This window comes from Epinephelus moara, chromosome 18, assembly GCF_006386435.1.
Source record: "Epinephelus moara isolate mb chromosome 18, YSFRI_EMoa_1.0, whole genome shotgun sequence".
NCBI lineage: Eukaryota > Metazoa > Chordata > Actinopteri > Perciformes > Serranidae > Epinephelus > Epinephelus moara.
The window spans coordinates 19,371,413-19,390,027 of NC_065523.1; the positions used below are offsets into that span (position 1 = coordinate 19,371,413).

The 18,615-nt window shown below is 42.3% G+C and overlaps 1 protein-coding gene across 1 annotated transcript in view; it reads left to right on the forward strand.

The window, feature by feature from the left end:
* baiap3 (BAI1 associated protein 3) overlaps positions 1-18,306 on the forward strand; it is a 57,664-nt gene extending 39,358 nt beyond the window's left edge. The window contains exons 16-34 of the mRNA XM_050069929.1: positions 163-287; positions 3,468-3,558; positions 3,814-3,870; positions 5,229-5,326; positions 5,439-5,490; positions 5,609-5,760; positions 5,913-6,036; positions 6,671-6,811; positions 6,959-7,054; positions 7,321-7,536; positions 8,925-8,993; positions 9,094-9,173; positions 11,573-11,681; positions 12,206-12,277; positions 15,462-15,545; positions 15,848-15,968; positions 16,047-16,170; positions 16,256-16,461; positions 16,652-18,306. Coding sequence (XP_049925886.1) covers positions 163-287; positions 3,468-3,558; positions 3,814-3,870; positions 5,229-5,326; positions 5,439-5,490; positions 5,609-5,760; positions 5,913-6,036; positions 6,671-6,811; positions 6,959-7,054; positions 7,321-7,536; positions 8,925-8,993; positions 9,094-9,173; positions 11,573-11,681; positions 12,206-12,277; positions 15,462-15,545; positions 15,848-15,968; positions 16,047-16,170; positions 16,256-16,461; positions 16,652-16,755 — 2,121 coding nt within the window. The 3' untranslated portion in view covers positions 16,756-18,306. The remainder of the gene's footprint in view (positions 1-162; positions 288-3,467; positions 3,559-3,813; positions 3,871-5,228; positions 5,327-5,438; positions 5,491-5,608; positions 5,761-5,912; positions 6,037-6,670; positions 6,812-6,958; positions 7,055-7,320; positions 7,537-8,924; positions 8,994-9,093; positions 9,174-11,572; positions 11,682-12,205; positions 12,278-15,461; positions 15,546-15,847; positions 15,969-16,046; positions 16,171-16,255; positions 16,462-16,651) is intronic.
* Positions 18,307-18,615: the final 309 nt, after the last annotated feature.

Sequence of the window (18,615 nt, forward strand, 5' to 3'; positions counted from 1 at the left end):
AAAAAAAAAAAAAAAAGAAAGAAAGAAATTCCTCTCATCATCTGGAAAGTCACCTCATTAGATGAGCTCTTCACTGACATACATCAAGGTTTTTGGTTCAGCCAAAAATGTCTCACAGCCAGTGTACTTGAAGCTATAACTGAGGGCCCTTCCTGTGTCCAGGAGAGGCAGCTGTCAGACAGCTTCAGGCTGTACACAGAGCACTGCCTGTGCCTGATGAAGAACATGCGTCAGGTTTTCCCGTGCACCAGCGCCGCTGCCATTACACGCTACGAGCTCATGCTGAGGTAAAGTCACACTGCCATCACATCACATCAAACACTCGCCTGTGCTGTCATACCAGGTACACGCCTAACCTCTCACCCTAACAGACACAGAGAGACTTCAACCAGTCAGTCATGCTCTGTTCAAGAAGCAGTGTTGGGCTCCTTAAACAGAAATATCTTAATCATTGCTCATAATTCATTTCAAAATTGGAACATTTGCTTCTGACCACAGATTTTGTTATCTAAAACCTCCAAGGTATACTATGCAGGATTTCCTAAAAAAAAAAACCAGTACTATCATCACATACTGTACAACCAACTAAGTGGGCAGCATTGTATTTTTCTGCAGACACCCTGCCCTCTGCCTGTATTTTCTTATTTCCTTCTTATTTTGCTGTGTTCGGGATGTTTGTTACACAACCTTTGTGCAGGTATGTAGCCTCCAGCCAAAAACAGCATGCAGGTGAGATCAGGACTTTATAAAATGGTAGCAATCAGGTAGTAGCAGCATGCATCCAAGAGGAAGCTACAAAAATTATGGGCACAGCGCCAAAAAAACGCAAATATAGCAAGGCAAAATGCAAAGCAGACAAAGCCTGATCCGAAATGAGTGAATCTGGAGTTGCCTGTCGTTTTCACTTTTTCTGATGAGCACTAAAGGAGAGGATGAGGAGCGTCAGACAGGTGGACGGGTGGTTAGCTTAGTTAGCTTGCTAAGGTATTGGCTTNCAAGGCGAAATGCAAAGCAGACAAAGCCTGATCCGCAATGAGTGAATCTGGAGTTGCCTGTCGTTTTCACTTTTTCTGATGAGCACTGAAGGAGAGGATGAGGAGCGATGCAGAGCTTTTTGTCAGACAGGTGGACGGGTGGTTAGCTTAGTTAGCTTGCTAAGGTATTGGCTTTTCTATTAGAACAAATGTAACATTCCTACAATAGCACAATAGCTTGAAGTTTACGTACATGCACCGTAGGGCCAAATAAGAATTTTGTGTTTACAGACAGAAACCCACAATTCCTGCATAGCATACTTTTGAAGAGACAGTCCACCCTAAAATCAAATATACATATTGTTCCTCTTACCTGTAGTGACAAATTTCCTTATTGTATCATATCGTATCGCCTCGTATTGTATCGTATATATCGTATATCGTATTGTTTTGATGCAAGTTGCCGAGTTTTGAAAATATCGGCCGTAGAGATGTCTGCCTTCATCTGAATGTAATGGAACTAGGTGGCACTTAGCTTGTGGTGCTCAAAGTGCCAAAAAGATACATTTGGAAAACTCTCCCCATGGATGAGAGGCTTGTGCTTGTGACTTGCAACAAAGACGGTGGATAAACCAAGACGGTCCACTGCGAGTCAGTTTCCTGTATCAGTGTCACGTGGGGTTCGCGACCACCACGCCCCTTTAGGAGACTAACAGCAGTTCCTGAGTCCATTGACTTCAGTGGGAGAAATGAACGTGATTACAGATTATGGCCGATTCTTTCGCCCCATAGTCACGGAAGCAAATATTGGACCCATTCATCACAAGCCACATATCTTCAGGACATTCCGACACCAAAATGGCAAATTTCAGACGGACAAATCAGGAGAAAATTTACTTTGTTCAAGACCTGTCTCTGTCTCAACAACACACTCTCGCGAGATCTGGTAACAGATATCTCCTCTCTGGTGCTGAAATCAGTGCAGTTTCACCAAAGATACTGGATTAAAAAAATGTTTTTTCCAGTGGATATCTTAGTTACAACATGATTGAGCTAGCAAAGCAGTTTTGTGTTACTATGTGTGGTATTTATTCAGTTTTGGGAAATCACGATGTCTAGAAAGCATCAGTGGCTGCAGCTGACAGGGACAGCTAACAGCAGCAGCAAAGCTAACATCAGGACGTCATCTGTTAAAAGCCTCCCGTTGTCGGATACGACATGAAACTACTCCAGTTAGCTCAATCATGTTGTATATAAGACATCCACTAAAAAAAAAAATTTTCACGGACCATTTATTTATTTAGCTTACAGCCGGTAAGGGTACACACATGTTGACAGAAGTGAGGTTGGGGATACTCGTCTTTGATCTGTGCAGTGATACTGTTGGAGGGTGTCATTCATCAGAAAGAAAATCGTCCCTACCGGAAAACTGTTCCCAACAAAGTCTGGTGCTGTTAAGTTTTTCAAACATATTTTTTTATCCAGATTGATAAATAGCACTACAGGTAAGAGGAAAACTAGGTTTTGGGCTGAACTGCCCCTTTGAAAATAATTTATTTGAAGCAACATATTGTAGTCAGAAGCAAAAACATACATACCTTACATAACATGTACTATTCCCTATGATATAATGCTCCCAATCCACTGGTAAAATCAATGACCAAACCCTTTCATATACACCGGTCCAAGGACCATACAGTCATGAGTATCATAGAGGCTTACCCTGTCAAAGCATTAATGTGCTCAGCAAATTAAAGGTGGTATTTCTAGATGTAGATTTTGATATTCTTTGTGGAGCCTTTAGCTTGGGGAAATCACCTAATCATAAGCAGTCATCTTATGGGAAATGTGAATAACCCCAGTGAGTTTCATGGAAATCCGAGCATTAATCTGTAGACAGATTGTCATCAACCAATGTTTTGGCCATCAGGGAATTTTAACCAGAAAGCTTGTGTCCATGAAAGCCCATGGGCACCTGTGCTTAATTTGACGGCAGTCTGCTCAATACTGCTGTTCTGCTCTGAAGAAACCGACTTGGCACTGAGGTATCATCACACAAAGAAAGGATGTTAGATCAGTGAAACACACCAAATTAGGGAAGTCTGTTCCACATGAAGTCCATCCAGTAAAATCAGCTAATTATTAAAGTTCATGTTGCCATGTCGGACTGATTTGGAGAAGACTGTTTTTTAATAGACCAGCTCTGCCCAAGTGATCAACACCTCAAGGAAGATCATCTCTGCACCTCTCAGAAACACACACACACAAACACAGAGTGACTCAGCTAACAGTCAAAGTTGCGTCTCTCCTCCCCTGCAGAGACAGCCCCGGATCCTGCATACAATTAGAGCAGAAATAATTTAGTGAGACTGTAGTGTCTGTGCTTCTTTCATGTTTTATATTCTATGAACAATATGATTTGGAACCAGCATATACGTGACCCGAAAGCAGTCTTGTATTGTAATTGGCCTTTTTCTTGTCTGTGAATGTCAGGGGGATTGGCTACATGCAAAACATGCGGGCCTTTAAGACTGTATGTCCTCTTCGAAATGAACTGCATCTGGACATCACTACTGCTGCCAAGGTAACAATGAAATATTTGTTTTACTGTAGGTTCACTTAACGGTATCCCATCGAGTTTTTAAACTGAGGGGGTGTTGTACTGCAAACAAATGTCTTGATTAGCAGGTCAATGCATATCTTTGTATTCCATGAAAGCAGCACAAAGAAGAGGCATATACACTAAGAAAACAGAGCTATCAGAGTGCAGTACCATACTCCCCAGGACACCTTTAATTAACTCATTTATTCTCTTTAATCTGTCTTATTATTTCAACAGAAAGGAACTGCGGAGTGGTATGAGAACTTAATTGCACAATATAAACCAGAGGAAGGGGTAAGTTATTACTTATTGAAGGAATACCTCACCCCTAAAATTACTATTTGTATATTAGTTACTCAAAGGGGGCCGTGTTTAACAACAGAAAAACTATATCAGAACATTCGGGAAGTGACAGGAAGTGGGTGAGTAACAGCAGAACTCCTGGCCAGTGACGGAAGGAGTGGGAGGTTTAATTGAATGCATGAGCACATTTAGAATTTGCTTGCCTGGTGCACAACTCGTCTATGTGGGAGACTGTTTATGCGGAAGTGTAGTAAGTAGTAAGGTTTTAACAAAATTGCATGTGTTTGGGAAGCACTGAGCATATCCATCCATCCTTCCATCCATCCATTTTCATCCGCTTATCCGGGGCCGGGTCGTGAGGGCAGCAGGCCAAGCAAAGCACCCCAGACATCCCTCTCCCCGGAAACGCTTTCCATCTCCTCCTGGGGGACCCCAAGGTGTTCCCAGGCCAGATGAGATACAGTATGTAATCCCTCCAGCATGTTCTGGGTCTGCCCTGGGCCTCCCACTAGTGGGATGTGCCCGGGACACCTCCAGCGGGAGGCGCCTAGGAGGCATCCTAGGCAGATGCCCGAACCACCTCAACTGACCCCTTTTGACGCGAAGGAGCAGCGGCTCTACTCCGAGCTCCCTCCAGATGTCTGAGCTCCTTACCCTATCTCTAAGGCTGAGCCCAGCCACCCCACAGAGGAAACTCATTTCCACTGCTTGTATCCGCAATCTCATTTCTTCGGTCACTACCTGGAGTTCAAGACCATAGGTGAGGGTTGGGACATAGATGGACCAGTAAATTGAAAGCTTTGCTTTCCGGCTCAGCTCCCTCTTCAGAACGACGGACCGGCGTAGTGCCCGCATCACTGCAGAAGCCGCACAGACCCGCCGATCCATCTCACGCCCCATTCTACCCTCACTTGTGAACAAGACCCCAAGATACTTGAACTCCCTATGCTTGAGGCAGTAACTCTCCCCCAACCCGAAGAGGGCAATCCACCGTTTTCCGACAGTACTGAGCATATGACAGAGGTAAATGAGACTTGTAATATACTGCATGAGCTATGAGAGAGTTTGTAAACAGATGTTTTGATAGAATTTTGCTGTCGTTATTTGCGGACCCCAATGACTTCAATGCATTCATTCATTCATTTCTTTATCCACTGTGGAGGAATGCAAGAAACCCAAAGTTTTCTTTATTGATTCAATGTACCATGGGGTGAGTAATTGATATACAAATAATCATTTTGGGATGGAGTTTTACTTTAATATGGAGCGATTGAAATCATGCATTTTATAATTTTACTTACTGTGGCTTGAGAGTTGATATTTAGGATGTTCATGTATTAACAACATAGACTCTGGAGGAGCAGCTGAAGAAGCTGGTTCAGGTGGTTGATGCTGCGTGTGCAGACGTACAGAGAGCCCAGAACATCTACAACAAACTCTTCTACAGGTAAATATCAACAGAGTTCATCTCAAGAAAAACAATGTAGAAATGTCGAAACATTGATTTGAATTTGTTATTGCTGGACAGAAGCCGTTTCATCCTTTGTTTCTTCTCACAGTGCGGTAAAAGTAGATTTCTTCAGCATATCATACAGACAGTTGGAGAAACAGGTAAGTCGTTGAAAGTGACATGAAAGTCCTTGTGAACAAGTCCTCCAAAGCCTGTCTGAGTCTCGCTGCCAGCTTTGACACAAGCACTTGAACACAAGCACGTTCTTTCATCCCCCAGGTAGCCGATGATGTAAATGTAGCGATGGAGCGGGTTTGTGGGACTCTGGAGCAGGAGAGCTCCAGACTGACTCAGACAATGGGAGAGACCATCTTTGAGCTCTTCATGTCCTTGAAGATCCTCAAAGGCTTTCGGGAGTTTCTTCCTCTCAAGTTGGTTCTCAATTCGACTCTCATGACAATTCAAACAGCAGCGTAAAAGGCTCTGACTCGTGGTTATTTGTTTGAAATGACAACAAGGAAAGTACAACTTTTTCTTCTGCTTTGAATTTATTAAAAACAGGACTTGTGTTCTTCTCTAACAGGGATGCTAAAATGTTGGCCCTGACGGGCTTTCATAACTGGTTCAAGTCCTCGATTCATAAGTGGCTGCAGATCGTTCATGACAGATCTTGTGACAGAATTCGTAAAGCAGTGGAAACAGACAAGGTGAGAGGCTACTATAATGAAGATGTAAGCAGATACACTCCTCGGATGGTCCCATTGTTGGGATGTTGGGAGAACGTTCCATGACTTTGGTGTGTTCAAGAGCTTTTAAGTCGTAATGTGAAAACAACATGGACACTCCAAGATGTGCAGCATTTTATCCCTAAGAACGTTTAAACAAAACAAAAAAAGTTAGTAGCTTTATATTACAAAATAATTTTGTCCAACACTTGTTGCTGTGCAAGAACATCCCCTAAAACCACTAAAACATTGCTCTAGCTGACTTTTTATCAGGGTTAATGCTTATAAATAACTTCTCTAACTAATCTAAGTCACTTTACGAGGTCAGCAACTAATGGTTACAATCTAATACCATATTATAAATTACATGTGAACAAAAATTGATATGCAATACATGAATTATTAAAAGGTTTCTTACCATTAACATTGACATTTACTTTCGTCCACCATGTTTCTGTGTACATGACTCTAAAGTGAGCAGGTCATGTACCAAATTTTTTGCCATCTTTCCAAGTTGTTGTTCTGTCTTGAGGCAGTGTTCATTCATTTTCAGTTTTATTCACCGACTATAAACTATGCATGTTATATTTTGTGTTTTAATGTGCTTTGTGAGCAGCTCGAGCCGGTGCAGCAGGTCAAACACAGCTCCTCAGCTGTAGAGGTGACAACATGCTTCAGCCAGGTACGCGAGATCTGGCTCCAGCTGGCCTGGCCAGACTCCGCGGGGGCCTTCATCTTTGTCACTCGTTTGACAGACGTGAGTGCTGCTTCCAGTGTTGCCACACTCATGTACGCGCAACCAGCGCATATATGAACAGACTCACTTACTTACACACAAAAGACTTTATTGGTGATGGAGTCAGAATCAAAAAGGAAACTATGACTGGTATTTTACTCTTCACAGAATTTCTGTAGTGAAGCTGTGTGCTACTCAGAGATGATAACACGCAAGATTGAGAGGAACCAGCTGGGCCGAGACCACAAGAGCTTCACAGTGCAGGTAACGCCTGTAGCAAGGCAGAACAGGGGGAGGGCATGCAATGACGTGGGAAGTAAATGTCAGCAAGTGTTCTTCCTGGCAACACAAAGGGCTCAACAGCAGATCATATAAAAAAAAAAAAAATCGCAGTTGCCTCTTGTCGTCGTCAATCATTTACACTGGCATCCCGTCCCTCCACTTCTCTGTAGCCCTGCTTCTTTTCCTTCTTTGTTTCTCCACCTCCACCCTCTGTTTCTCCTCTTTTGCTCCTCCTCGCTTTCTGCTAGCTCTGCATCGCCCTGAACAACACAGAGCATGTGCGAGTTTTCCTGGGTCACCTGCCTCGTGACCTGGACTGGCAAGGTGTGGAGCGGGCCATGGAGGAGTCCTGTGGGGTGGAGGGGAAGGAGCAGGTTTGCAAGGCTCTCAATGGGCAGCTGTTCAACATGGACCTGGACCTGCAGAGAGAAGCCAAACGTCTCATCACGCTGCTCACCGACAAGGTGCGGAGCTGAAAGCATGAATACCTGGAAATCAGTATGAGACATGGTGCACATATAGAGCAATTGGTTACTGCCAGTGAAAACTTTAACCCCATTTCCACCAAACACTTTCGGTATGGTACCTTGGAACCAATAGTAACCTTTCAGACATGATACCTAGACCCTAGGTCCATGTAGCGTTTCCACCGCAAAGAGTACCTTTAAATGTCGGCGCGGTTATTGTCACTCACTGCTCCATCCAGCCCTCACTGTATTCCCTCATTACTGGTGACACAGATGCAAGTCTGCACCTCAAAGTTGCACACCAACATTTTCAAAACAAATAGAACAGGCTGCAGTGAGAGTCTCTCTCGATGAGATATTTAAAAATAGCATGTTTGTGCATTTAGCCCTTCTCAGGGAAGAGCAGCCGGCCGGAGCCCACAGGATCAATGCTCCGCTATGCTTTTTTTTTTTTCTCAGAGCAAAGATTAGAATGTATGCAGTTCACATAATCTGTCGAAATGATCTTAAACACTTGGAGATCCACTCATTACTCAAAGTTTGTGTCATCCAAGAGAAACAATTAAAAACTGAAGTAATAGTCAGAGTTGTCACATTGAAATGTAAGGTGTGTTGATTGATTCACATCCTCACCTCATGCATTGAATAACATTACAAGTAAACGTTCCAACATAAAAGTCGCTGGCAGTCGGCCCAGTGAAAGATATTTTTCTCAGACTACAGCTGTTGTGAAAAGCAGTAAAACATCCTTTATTTTTATAGTTATAGTTTACTAATGTATGTAAGACTTGCCACAGTATGAACAGTGGTGTTCACAGCTCCACCTTTTAGTACCAGATCTGTGTGCTAGGTACCCCAACAGAGGGGTGACCAAAAATGGTAACGGTACGGAACGGTTCCATTGGTACCATCCACAACTTTTCACAGTGGAAATGGAAACAAAACATACTGAACTTAACTGTACCATACTGCTCTGTGGACATGGGGCTTTTGTAACTCCATTTGTGAGGTGAGGTTTGCAAGCAGTGACTTAATAATATATGTTCAAAAATACTGCACATATTGGCAAAAATTCATGTTCATCACTTAACGCAGTACTGTTTTATGTTTAGTTTTTCGAGAATTGACTTTTTTTTTTTTTTTATAAAGTTTGCATCCAATAATAATGGGAGTCAAGCCTCTCCCTATGATCTATTACTACTGTTCAGAGGACATACAATGTGCTTGGGTGTTTTGCATTGAAATCATACGCTGCACAATTTTGTATTATGTAAACCTTTTGCAAAATTGTGTGACTTTCTGTATCTTCATATGCATAATGCACAGAATTGTGTCTATACTGTATGCACCTGCATGCCCATGTATGAGAGAATATTTCTATGCAGATGCTGCCGGAGCTGCGAAGGTACATCCAGCACATCAGCCTCTCTCCAGACTCAATCAACAACGATGACGTAAGACCCAGTAGTGGCTCTCTACAGAATTCATTCCTGTATCAGTGGTGTATGCAGCCCAGGTATATGTAATGTATGTTAATGTGACATTTTTTTCCAGGCTGTGTCTCCTCTTATGAAGTACTTACAAGACACTATGGTCATCCTCACTGAAAACCTTGTGAAGGAGACTCTGACTAGGTAATTACTTTCTCCCTCCCTCTCCTCGCTAAAAATATGACTTCATTTATTTTCTGTTTGACAGGGACAATGCAAATTAATTTTAATAACTATTCTGATAATTGTGCCACATTCTGCCTAATTGCTCATCTCCATCTGGCGTGCCTGTGCAGCTGATGATAAAAGGAATCACTGAGTATGTAATTATGAAACAGAATTCACAACATAAACTCATAACACATGTAGCACATAATAAAAGAATAGTTAAAGGAGGCACTTGTACAGCAAAGCATTAAAGCCACTACAGCACCTCCCAGTGGTAGTTATTTATTTTTTGACATTAGGCCTGAATCATGATTTGACTAGCCAGCTTGAAATGTGCGTCACTGTAGCACAGGACTCTTGACCAGTCTGTTACCAACTGTTTGCATACGTATAACACTGCATCATCAGCATAGGTGTAATTAATGGTAGGGACAGTGGGGTTGTCGGTATCACTTTCCTGATTGCCTAAACTTGTCCTCACCACTAATTTGACATTAATTGCATATGTGTTTGAATTAAATGTGATTTCATATAGCTCTACAAAGGGTTAGCGCCCTCATATTCCCACTAGATAAGAAATAGTTTTCAGTGAATTGTTCTTGAGGCATGTTTTAGCATTTTCTGACAGGTCATGGAAACTGTAGCCTACAGTTATTTTAACCTGTGAAAAGTTTGGACTGCAGTGTAGTGTCTTTCCCCTGATTAGTAGCTCTGTGTCTTTATGTGTTCTTCCAACTGAAAGCTGAGGGAAGCGGCCAGGAGCTGCACTATATCTACCGATGAATTTACGTTTGTTTGGACAATTAGCCATACAAGGGTGAGATTTATGCCTGATCAGATGTGTTGAGCTGGTGGTGTGTCTTCCTCAAGCTCGGCCTGGGATTTTGAGGGTTCTGCGCAGTATCTTAGCTGTTCCTCAGATGTTGTACCTGGAATCTGCTGGAGCCACTCTCCCAGTTTGTGGGTCACAGCCCCCAGTGCTCCGATTACCACTGGCACCACTGTTGCCTTTACTCCCTACATCTTTTCTAGCTCTGGCACCACTGTTGCCTTTACTCCCTACATCTTTTCTAGCTCTTCCTTCAGCCCTTGTTTTTTTTTTTTTCAAGCTTCTCATTTTCCTTCTTGCTGATGTTGTTGTCACTTTGGATGGCTACATTTTTCACCGCTGCCTTCTTCTGTTGCTGTAGCAGCTGGTTAGCTCAGTGGTTAAGACTTGACGTACTGAATTTGGCGCGGAAGATCAGGGATTCAATTCCCGGTCAGGGCAAGGCAACACATATCCAGTCTGGATTCTTAGGCAAGGTTCTTAATGCTGCTAGCCTACCTCAGGATGAGTGAATGCAATTGAATTTGAATTTTCACCTACCACCTGAAAATTGTGTTTTCCTTCACACAAACCTTCGCTTTTGGTCATCAGCGTACATTTGACTTGTAGACCAGGGTGGAAAACACTGGATTGCTCTCTCTAGGTTGGGAGTGAGCTACAGCTCCGAGCGAAGGGGATCAAGTATCTCAGGGTTAGGTTCACAAATTAGGGTAAAATGAAGTGTGAGATGGACAGGCAGTTTGGTGCTGCATCAGCAGTGATACAGGTCTTGTGCCGGATCGTCGGGGTAAGGAGGAAGCTGAGCTGGAAGGTGAAGCTTTCTAGTTCATCTACGTTCTGACTCTCACCTATGGTCATGAGCTTTGGGTAGTGTGCTCAGATAGGGTGAGGAGTTCAGACATCTGGAGGAAGCTCGGAGTAAAGCCGCTGTTCCTTCGCATCAAAACGGGCCAATTGGTTCGGGCATCTGATCAGGATGCCTCCTGGGTTTTCCAGGCATGTCCAAGTGGTAGGAGGCCCTGGGTTAGTCCCAAAACAAAATGGAGGGATTATATATCTCATCCGGCCTGGGAAGTCCTTGGGATCCCCCAGGAGGACCTGGAAACAGTTGCTGGGGAGCTGGACGTCTGAAATACTTTGTTCAGTCCGCTGCCCCCATGACCTGGCCCTTGTTAAGCACATGAAATGGATGGATGGATGAACTGGGAAAATGTTGGCACACCTTAAATTGATAGATATCGATAGAGGTATCCTTACATCAAGTTACATAATCATACAACCTGTTTCCTCTTCTCTAAATAAGATGTAATGTGTTTGATAGTACTAGGTGCAAAGTGTGAGAGCTCAGCAAATAAGATGCTGCGAGTACTGCGTAAGCTCTGTCACAGTAACAATACCCCTCAGACATGTTTTGCATTACAACCTATCATTATCGAGCTGTTCTCTGTGAAAACGTACTGGAGGCTAAGTTAGGGTACAGGGGTGTTATCGGAAGAGCTGGTAAACAAATAATTGTGGGCGTCTCATTGTGTCTGCTGCCTCGTAGGGTTCTCCAAAGCATGTGGGAGCTGCTCCTGCGGATGATCCTGGACGCTGTCGCAGAAAACAGAGGTGTTCAGGTGGAGTTCTACAACCGCTTCCAGTACACAGTGGAGGTCAGTGATTGCGTTTTATCTCACAATTCTTTTTTTATGGGTATTTCCAGCCTGGCATAGTTTGACTAAGAGGAGAATTCTGCTTAAAAAGATGTGTCAACTCTGTACAGATAATCATGACTACTGTTACCATCATCCTTTAATTAGCTCTCTGTGCTTGCTGTCGTGCAGTCATCAGCATACATTAGATATTTATGAAGTCGCAAGGTAGTTGTTCAGTGCCAAAGTGAGTTCCCTTATGAATGACAATTTGGGAGCTATTGTATATTCTGATGCCAATTTAACCAGCTGGCATTGGACGTGACAGATTTGCATGAAAAGTCATGGCGTGCTACTCATGAGGGCTGAGTTTGGAGTTTGGCAGACAGATATCGTGTTTGTCTGCCAGAGGTTTCATGCTGTTTGTGTGAACAACATGTCTTTCTACTGTGATTAGACTTCCATTTATTAAACTTAGAGGGATAACTCTGATGAATCCCAGTTCGCAAGTTCTATATATATATTTGTTTACTTGAATGCTTTAGACCCTGTTGCAGTTCCTGCATGCCAAGGGAGAGGGTCTTTCCCTGGAAGACATGAAGAGTGGAGACTATAAGGTAAGCTGTTTGCTTGCTTATGGTGTTATTTGTCTTTGTCTATGACTTCTCTGACTTAATATTGAATGACTGCCATAGACCCAAAGTCCTATTTAGCACTAAAAATGCTGCCATTAACACAACTGACAATACCATTCCTAGCTGTATAACATAATAATAAAAAAGCCTCCGTGATGTCACCCACTGGCTCATGGTCTCCCATTTAAAGCCTCAAGCTTGGCATTTTGGCTGTCACTATTTTGGATTTTTGGAGCCGGAAGTGACCATGTTTAGACAAGAGGATGAAGATAACCCTAATGCTAGCTGCTAGCTTGGTTAGCACAGTGCATTTACGGCTACATGGTCAACTATATTAATGGTAATGCTAATTTTTGTTCATGAAAAACAGGCTTAATCCAATAAAACAAAATGTATTTACCAGAAAAACTGAATATCCAACTTCTTTGGGTCTTTAAGTAGAAACAAGCACTGAACAAGACTTTTTAGACGACCAAAACTATTAACTTTCATGAACTGAAAACACACTAAAATAGTGATAGCTATGGCGACACCTATGCTCTGTGAATCAGGGCTTACACCATAGTTACGTTACCTAAACCAACATTGTCACTCTAATAAATCACCACCCTGTTAACACAAAGTTGAAAACAAGTAATAGCGACCAAACCTGTTTTTTGTACCACACTGTAAACATGTGTATTTCTGCTGTAAAGCTGGTTATTTTAATATGGATGTTTACAGGGATTGACTTGCTTTTGGAGCCAGCCTCGAGTGGCCGTTCTAGGAACTGCAGTTTTTTGCACCATGTTGGCCTTATTTTTCAGCCCTGGAGGTTGCCGCTTATTCCTGACCCCTCCACAGTAACTTGTGAAAATTTCCTAAATTTCTTTATCAACAAGATAGTTGTTATTGGAAGGCAAATCTCACCGTCATCTCTGCTACCTCTTCATCATCCTATAGCCCTGTCTCTTTTTAATCAGTTAAAAACCTGTGCCTCTTTCCTCTTTGCGGAAAGTAATTTGTCATCTGAAGCCCACAACCTGCCCTTTTGACCACATCCCTTCACTCCTACTAAAAGATTGATATTGTGGGTCCCAGTATCCTTTCTATTTCGAGTTGTTATCTTTCCTCAGGTTGTTTTCCTTGTGTATTAAACACGCACTGGTTTAAACCCTCCCTAAATTAACAACTGTGACCCTAATGATTTTCTCTCATTTCCAAGCTTCAATTTTGATCCAAAATACAGGGCATTGAAAAAGTTACTCTGCCAGAGAGAGGTGGTAATATTGAAGAAATACTTAGCAGAAGAGAAGTATACTGGATATTTAATCAGCAAACTATATCTCCCAAACGATTAAATGATGAGATACCATGACATGTCGTGCTATAATGGATTTGGGGCTCTAAAAAGACCAATTTATAATGCACGGCGTAAGAGTATTGAACATTTTGAATGATTTATGAGAGCTGCAAGGCCGATGTGTTCATTCATAAGATTAACATTTTGTGTAAATAATCTTGTAAATGTTTATTGTATAAGGAGAATTAGATGTCTAGGTTTTTCCTATGTTCTACTTGTCCCTTGTTTCCTTTGTTGGGTATGTGACATATGGTGCACAGGCTGTTGTCAATTACTGAGAAACACGGCTGATTAATTCCCCCACACCTGTGCACACCTGCGAAATGGGTGGAACAGTCTCTATTTAAGCTCAGTAATGTAATGTAAGTAATGGTGTTGAACGCTCTTGACGAAGGTCCAGGAGGACCAAAACGGAGAAGCTGAGCAAAGAGCAGTGTGTGGGATTTTCTGTTCAAAGATCCAAAATACAGGAAACAGATATTTACCAGCAACTCCATCTCTTTTAAACAAGAATTTGCTATTCAGAGCCTTTCAATCTGGTTTTAGGGAGCAACATAGCACTGAAACAGCTCTTTTAGGAGTTCACAATCATTTGCTAGTAGCAGCAGACAAGGGGACTATTCTATTTGAATACTTTAAATCATAGTGCGGCATTTAAAACAGTCTATCATTAATTGCTTATTACCAGACTTGAACAATGGGTTTGGGTGCAGGGAACAGCCCTGAAATGGTTTAAGTCACATCTGGATAACATAAGTCTCTGTGTTTGTGTGGGGAATGCTTCTTCCTCCTCTGCCCCTTCTTACCTGCGGAGTCCCTCAGGGCTCTGATCTTGTGCCTCTTTTCTTCTCTCTCTATATATGCTCTCACTTGGTTCCCTTATTAGGAAGCACAGCATCTCCCTCCTTTGTGTTGTGGACAATATCCAGCTATTCTTCCAGCTAAATAGCCACAACCCTTGGCCATGCATTGCAGCCTCTATTTGACTGTCTGTAGGACATTACAGACTGGATGCCTCAAAACATCTTTATACTAAACAGACTAAAAATTGAGGTGGTTCTCTTTGGCCCCCCTAATCCACCAGCTTTCTGTGTGAAAGTCTCTGCTCACTGTCATCCTTTGTGAAACCAAAACCTTGGGACAATTTTTGACTCTGAAAATGAGATCAATTCTGTGGTGAGAGGCAGCATTTTCCAACTGTGAGCCTTAGCGAAGTAAAACTCTTTTTATCACTTCAACATCGTGAAAAATAATCCATGCTTTTATTACTGCTCGCCTTGACTGTTGTAACTACTTGTATGTGGGAGTCAGTCAGTCCTCTCTTTCACATCTGCAGTTTGTGCAGAACAGTGAGGCAACTTTCTTAACTGGTTCCCGTATACATGAACATGTTTCATCCATACTCCTTGTCAGTTTTAAAATTCAAGACTTTACTAGTTGTCTAATTAGCACTTAATGAATGAGCTCTCTTTTACCTGTCTGACTTAACCCCACCTAGGTCACTCAGGTGTTCTGACCTGTCATTTTTGGTCTTCCCTTGGGCTCGGCGGAAGCTTAGGGGTAACCTTTTTAGTCACGGGCCCCAGTCTGGAAACAAACTGCTCCACCACATCAGATCTGCCCATTCTACTAAGTCATTCAAAGCAAAGCTCAAGGCCCAACTATTTTCTTTGGCTTCTGAATGTACTAATAATTGGTCTTTTGTTAGTTTTTGCATTACTCATCGCTTTTATCTTGGTCTCTGCCTGGGTATAAGCATTAAATGCAAATATAAAGAAATATATTTGACCTGACTTGACTCCCTTTCTGACGGTGCTGCTTTAGGTCCTGGATGAGGAGCTGAGGCTGAATAAATGTTCCTCCTTTGAGCTGATTGAACAGTACTATCTGGAGAAGATTTCCCACCAGGTGTGTTTCAACTTACCAGGCTAACACTTTCATTTTAGCCCTAAGGTGCACAGAGACGTATTGATTGGACACAACACACAACACTCTGTCTTGTGTTGTTTTTCCTCTGATTGAAAATCTCCTGGACTGTTGGAAAAACAAGATGCTGTCAGACAATGCAGCACTTAGACTGATACATGCTTTGAATAATTCCTTCAACTTATTTCTGCTTTTGAAACTGAAAATGTGTTGTGCTTTTACATGTTATTATAGCATGTTTTCAGTGGTATGCTGATTATTATAATCTGTCTGTAATGTTTCAGAAAACACTCAAACACACCCGTTATGGTCGGATCAGTGTAAAGTGCTACTATGACGCTCCGGAGCAGAGACTGACGGTGGAGATTCTGCACGCTGCAGATATCCTGGCGCTGGATGCTAATGGTAAAATGTCAAAATATAATATAGCACATGTCGCTATTTAAAGTTGAGTTTTCACTAATTTTTTCTGGACGTCTGCAGGTCTGAGTGACCCATTTGTCATAGTGGAAATCTGTCCTCACCACCTCTTCCCTATGGCCAAGAGTCAACGCACACAAGTGAAACTGAAGACCCTGCACCCAGTTTTCGATGAGCTCTTTTACTTGTGAGTACTGTTTTCCTCTCTCCCTCCTTCTATTTGGGCATACCCTGATTACAGCCTGATTTGTTTTGCATCTTGTGTCTTCCAGCCACGTCAGTCCGGAACAGTACAGACACAGGTTTGCCTGTTTGACCTTCACTGTGATGGACTACGACTGGCTTTCCACCAACGACTTTGCCGGTGAAGCCGTGGCTCCTCTCAGCGACTTCTGCTGGCCGGGGAGACCGAACGCCTCAGCTGCCGGCAAAAGCGTCCAGCCTGTCATTCTCCACCTGTCTCGCAGTAAACCCAGTGGTACATATAGCCCCAGGCTGTATCAAGCTCTTTGTTTTACACAAACATAATATTGGCTCCTTGGGAGACCAGAGGGGTGTAGGTCTGGGTTTCCAATTACTTCTCCAATACAACATGAAAAGCCATTCAATCTGGAGATGTTTGTGTCAGGTGTCGGATCTACTCTCATCTGTTTGCTCTCCCCCTCCAGAAAAGCCAATCATGAGGATGCTGGACGCTCGCATCGGAGACAGGGAGGCTCAGGAGTTTGTCCGCAGGCTGAAGGAGATTGAGAAGTCAATGGAGGAGGAGTAAAAGCTGTCAGCGCTGCCTGTGTTGGTGTTTTCTGACCACGTCTTGCGACATGTGCTTTTGTACCGGTACGATGTTTACAATATTTGAATTTTTATTTCCAATGTTATTGTTTGTTCAGTAATTATACCAAAATGAAAAGATAAAAAAAGAAAGCAGTGAAGCATATCGCTGTTTTCTAACTGGGAGATGAACATCCTGTCACTGTGCAACCTTATGCTGTCTCACTTAAACTATATTTTAGAATTGAATGGATAGTTAATCCTAAATGTTACTAGTCTATATTTTTTGTAATTAGGTAATTGTTATATTTGTTGTATGATCTTTGATATGATAGATTCAGAATTATTTTGTGGAAGTAGCTTATGTATCCAATAGTATTCAGTCAAAGTCTAAATCTATACCTCACATTAGTTGCAGGGGAGTTTAACAGGTATTGAGACTTTTCACACTGTCTGTGGACATTGTGGAGATAAACTGCATGAAAGCCTATTTAGGATGTGAAAGCTTGAACCCACACTGATTTTCCTGATTACACAGTGGCGTACTAACAAACAGGTGTGAATAAAAATACCTGTCATGAAGGAAATCATGAAGACACACATAGCTTTGGGGGATTGCCCTTTCTGAGACTGGGTGTTTTAAGGTCAGTCTGACAGCTCAGCAGCAGGGAGGCCTAACACTCCCCTGAGGCACACACTACAGCTCGGGTTCATTCGACTTTTCAGATTGCTCTTCGCAACGCTCATGATGGGTCATTGAAGAGGCCAAAAACCTTGTAGAGGGAGGACAAATTCTTTTTATTCACTTCCTTCCTGTAGTCTGATGTCAGTGAGCTGACATCTCTGCAGAAACAGTTTCGCCGGGAACAGCACACTGATTTAAAGTTGTACAAAGTCAGCACATTGACAGAAACAAATTAATCTGTCACATGTTGAAGAGGAAAATGTGTTGAACAATGAACAGGTTCATTTAGAGAACTGATATCCCAATGAGGAAATGATTGATCTTTGTACTGCTTCAATCTGTGTTGTCAACTTAACAGTTAATGAGCTACTAATCCATATGTTAGCAACTGAAACTCAATCATACAGCATTGAGGAGCCTCCATGTAATAATAAGCATGTTTGGGTGTCATCATGAAACCATCAATACTTTTCTGATGTCTGATTCATAAATAGGAAGCTACTGCCAGCTGCCGCTTAGCTTAGCGCAAAAACTGGAAACAGGAGAAACAGCTAGCCTGTACAACGGTCACAAAATGTGCCTACTAGCACCTGTAATGTTCACTAATTAACATTGTTTTTATTACTTTATAATAACCTGATTATAAGAACTGATGTGTTTCCGTTAGCTTAAAATGAGCTGTTTATATCTACATATTGAGCAGGTCCTCTTCCACAGAGTCCACCATGTTGTTTCTACAGCGGCCCAGAATGGACAAACCACACACTGGCTCTAGATAGGGCCATTTGCATTTTTAAATCTGCCACCATATTCTCCTACACACTTGGCACACAGGAAAGGTTTCTGAGGCGCTAGATGGCACTAAATTCTATACACTGGACCTTTAAAGTTTATGTTATTGGAATTAAAAATTCAAATAAATAAAAGAACATTTTATTTTTTTATTCATTTATGGAGTTCAAGTTGTTGAAAAATTTATGACATATGAATCTCTTTTGCACCTCCTCTTCAGGGAGAAAAAACTATATTCAGAACAGTTCATACTTTTATGGTTATGGGAATACACCAGGACACCCTGATGCCTGATAATTGAAATGGCGAAGAAGAAAAAAAACACCCTAACGTCCCTACAGATAACGCAGTGTGTGGCACAGTGTGTGGCCAGATGGTAGCTAA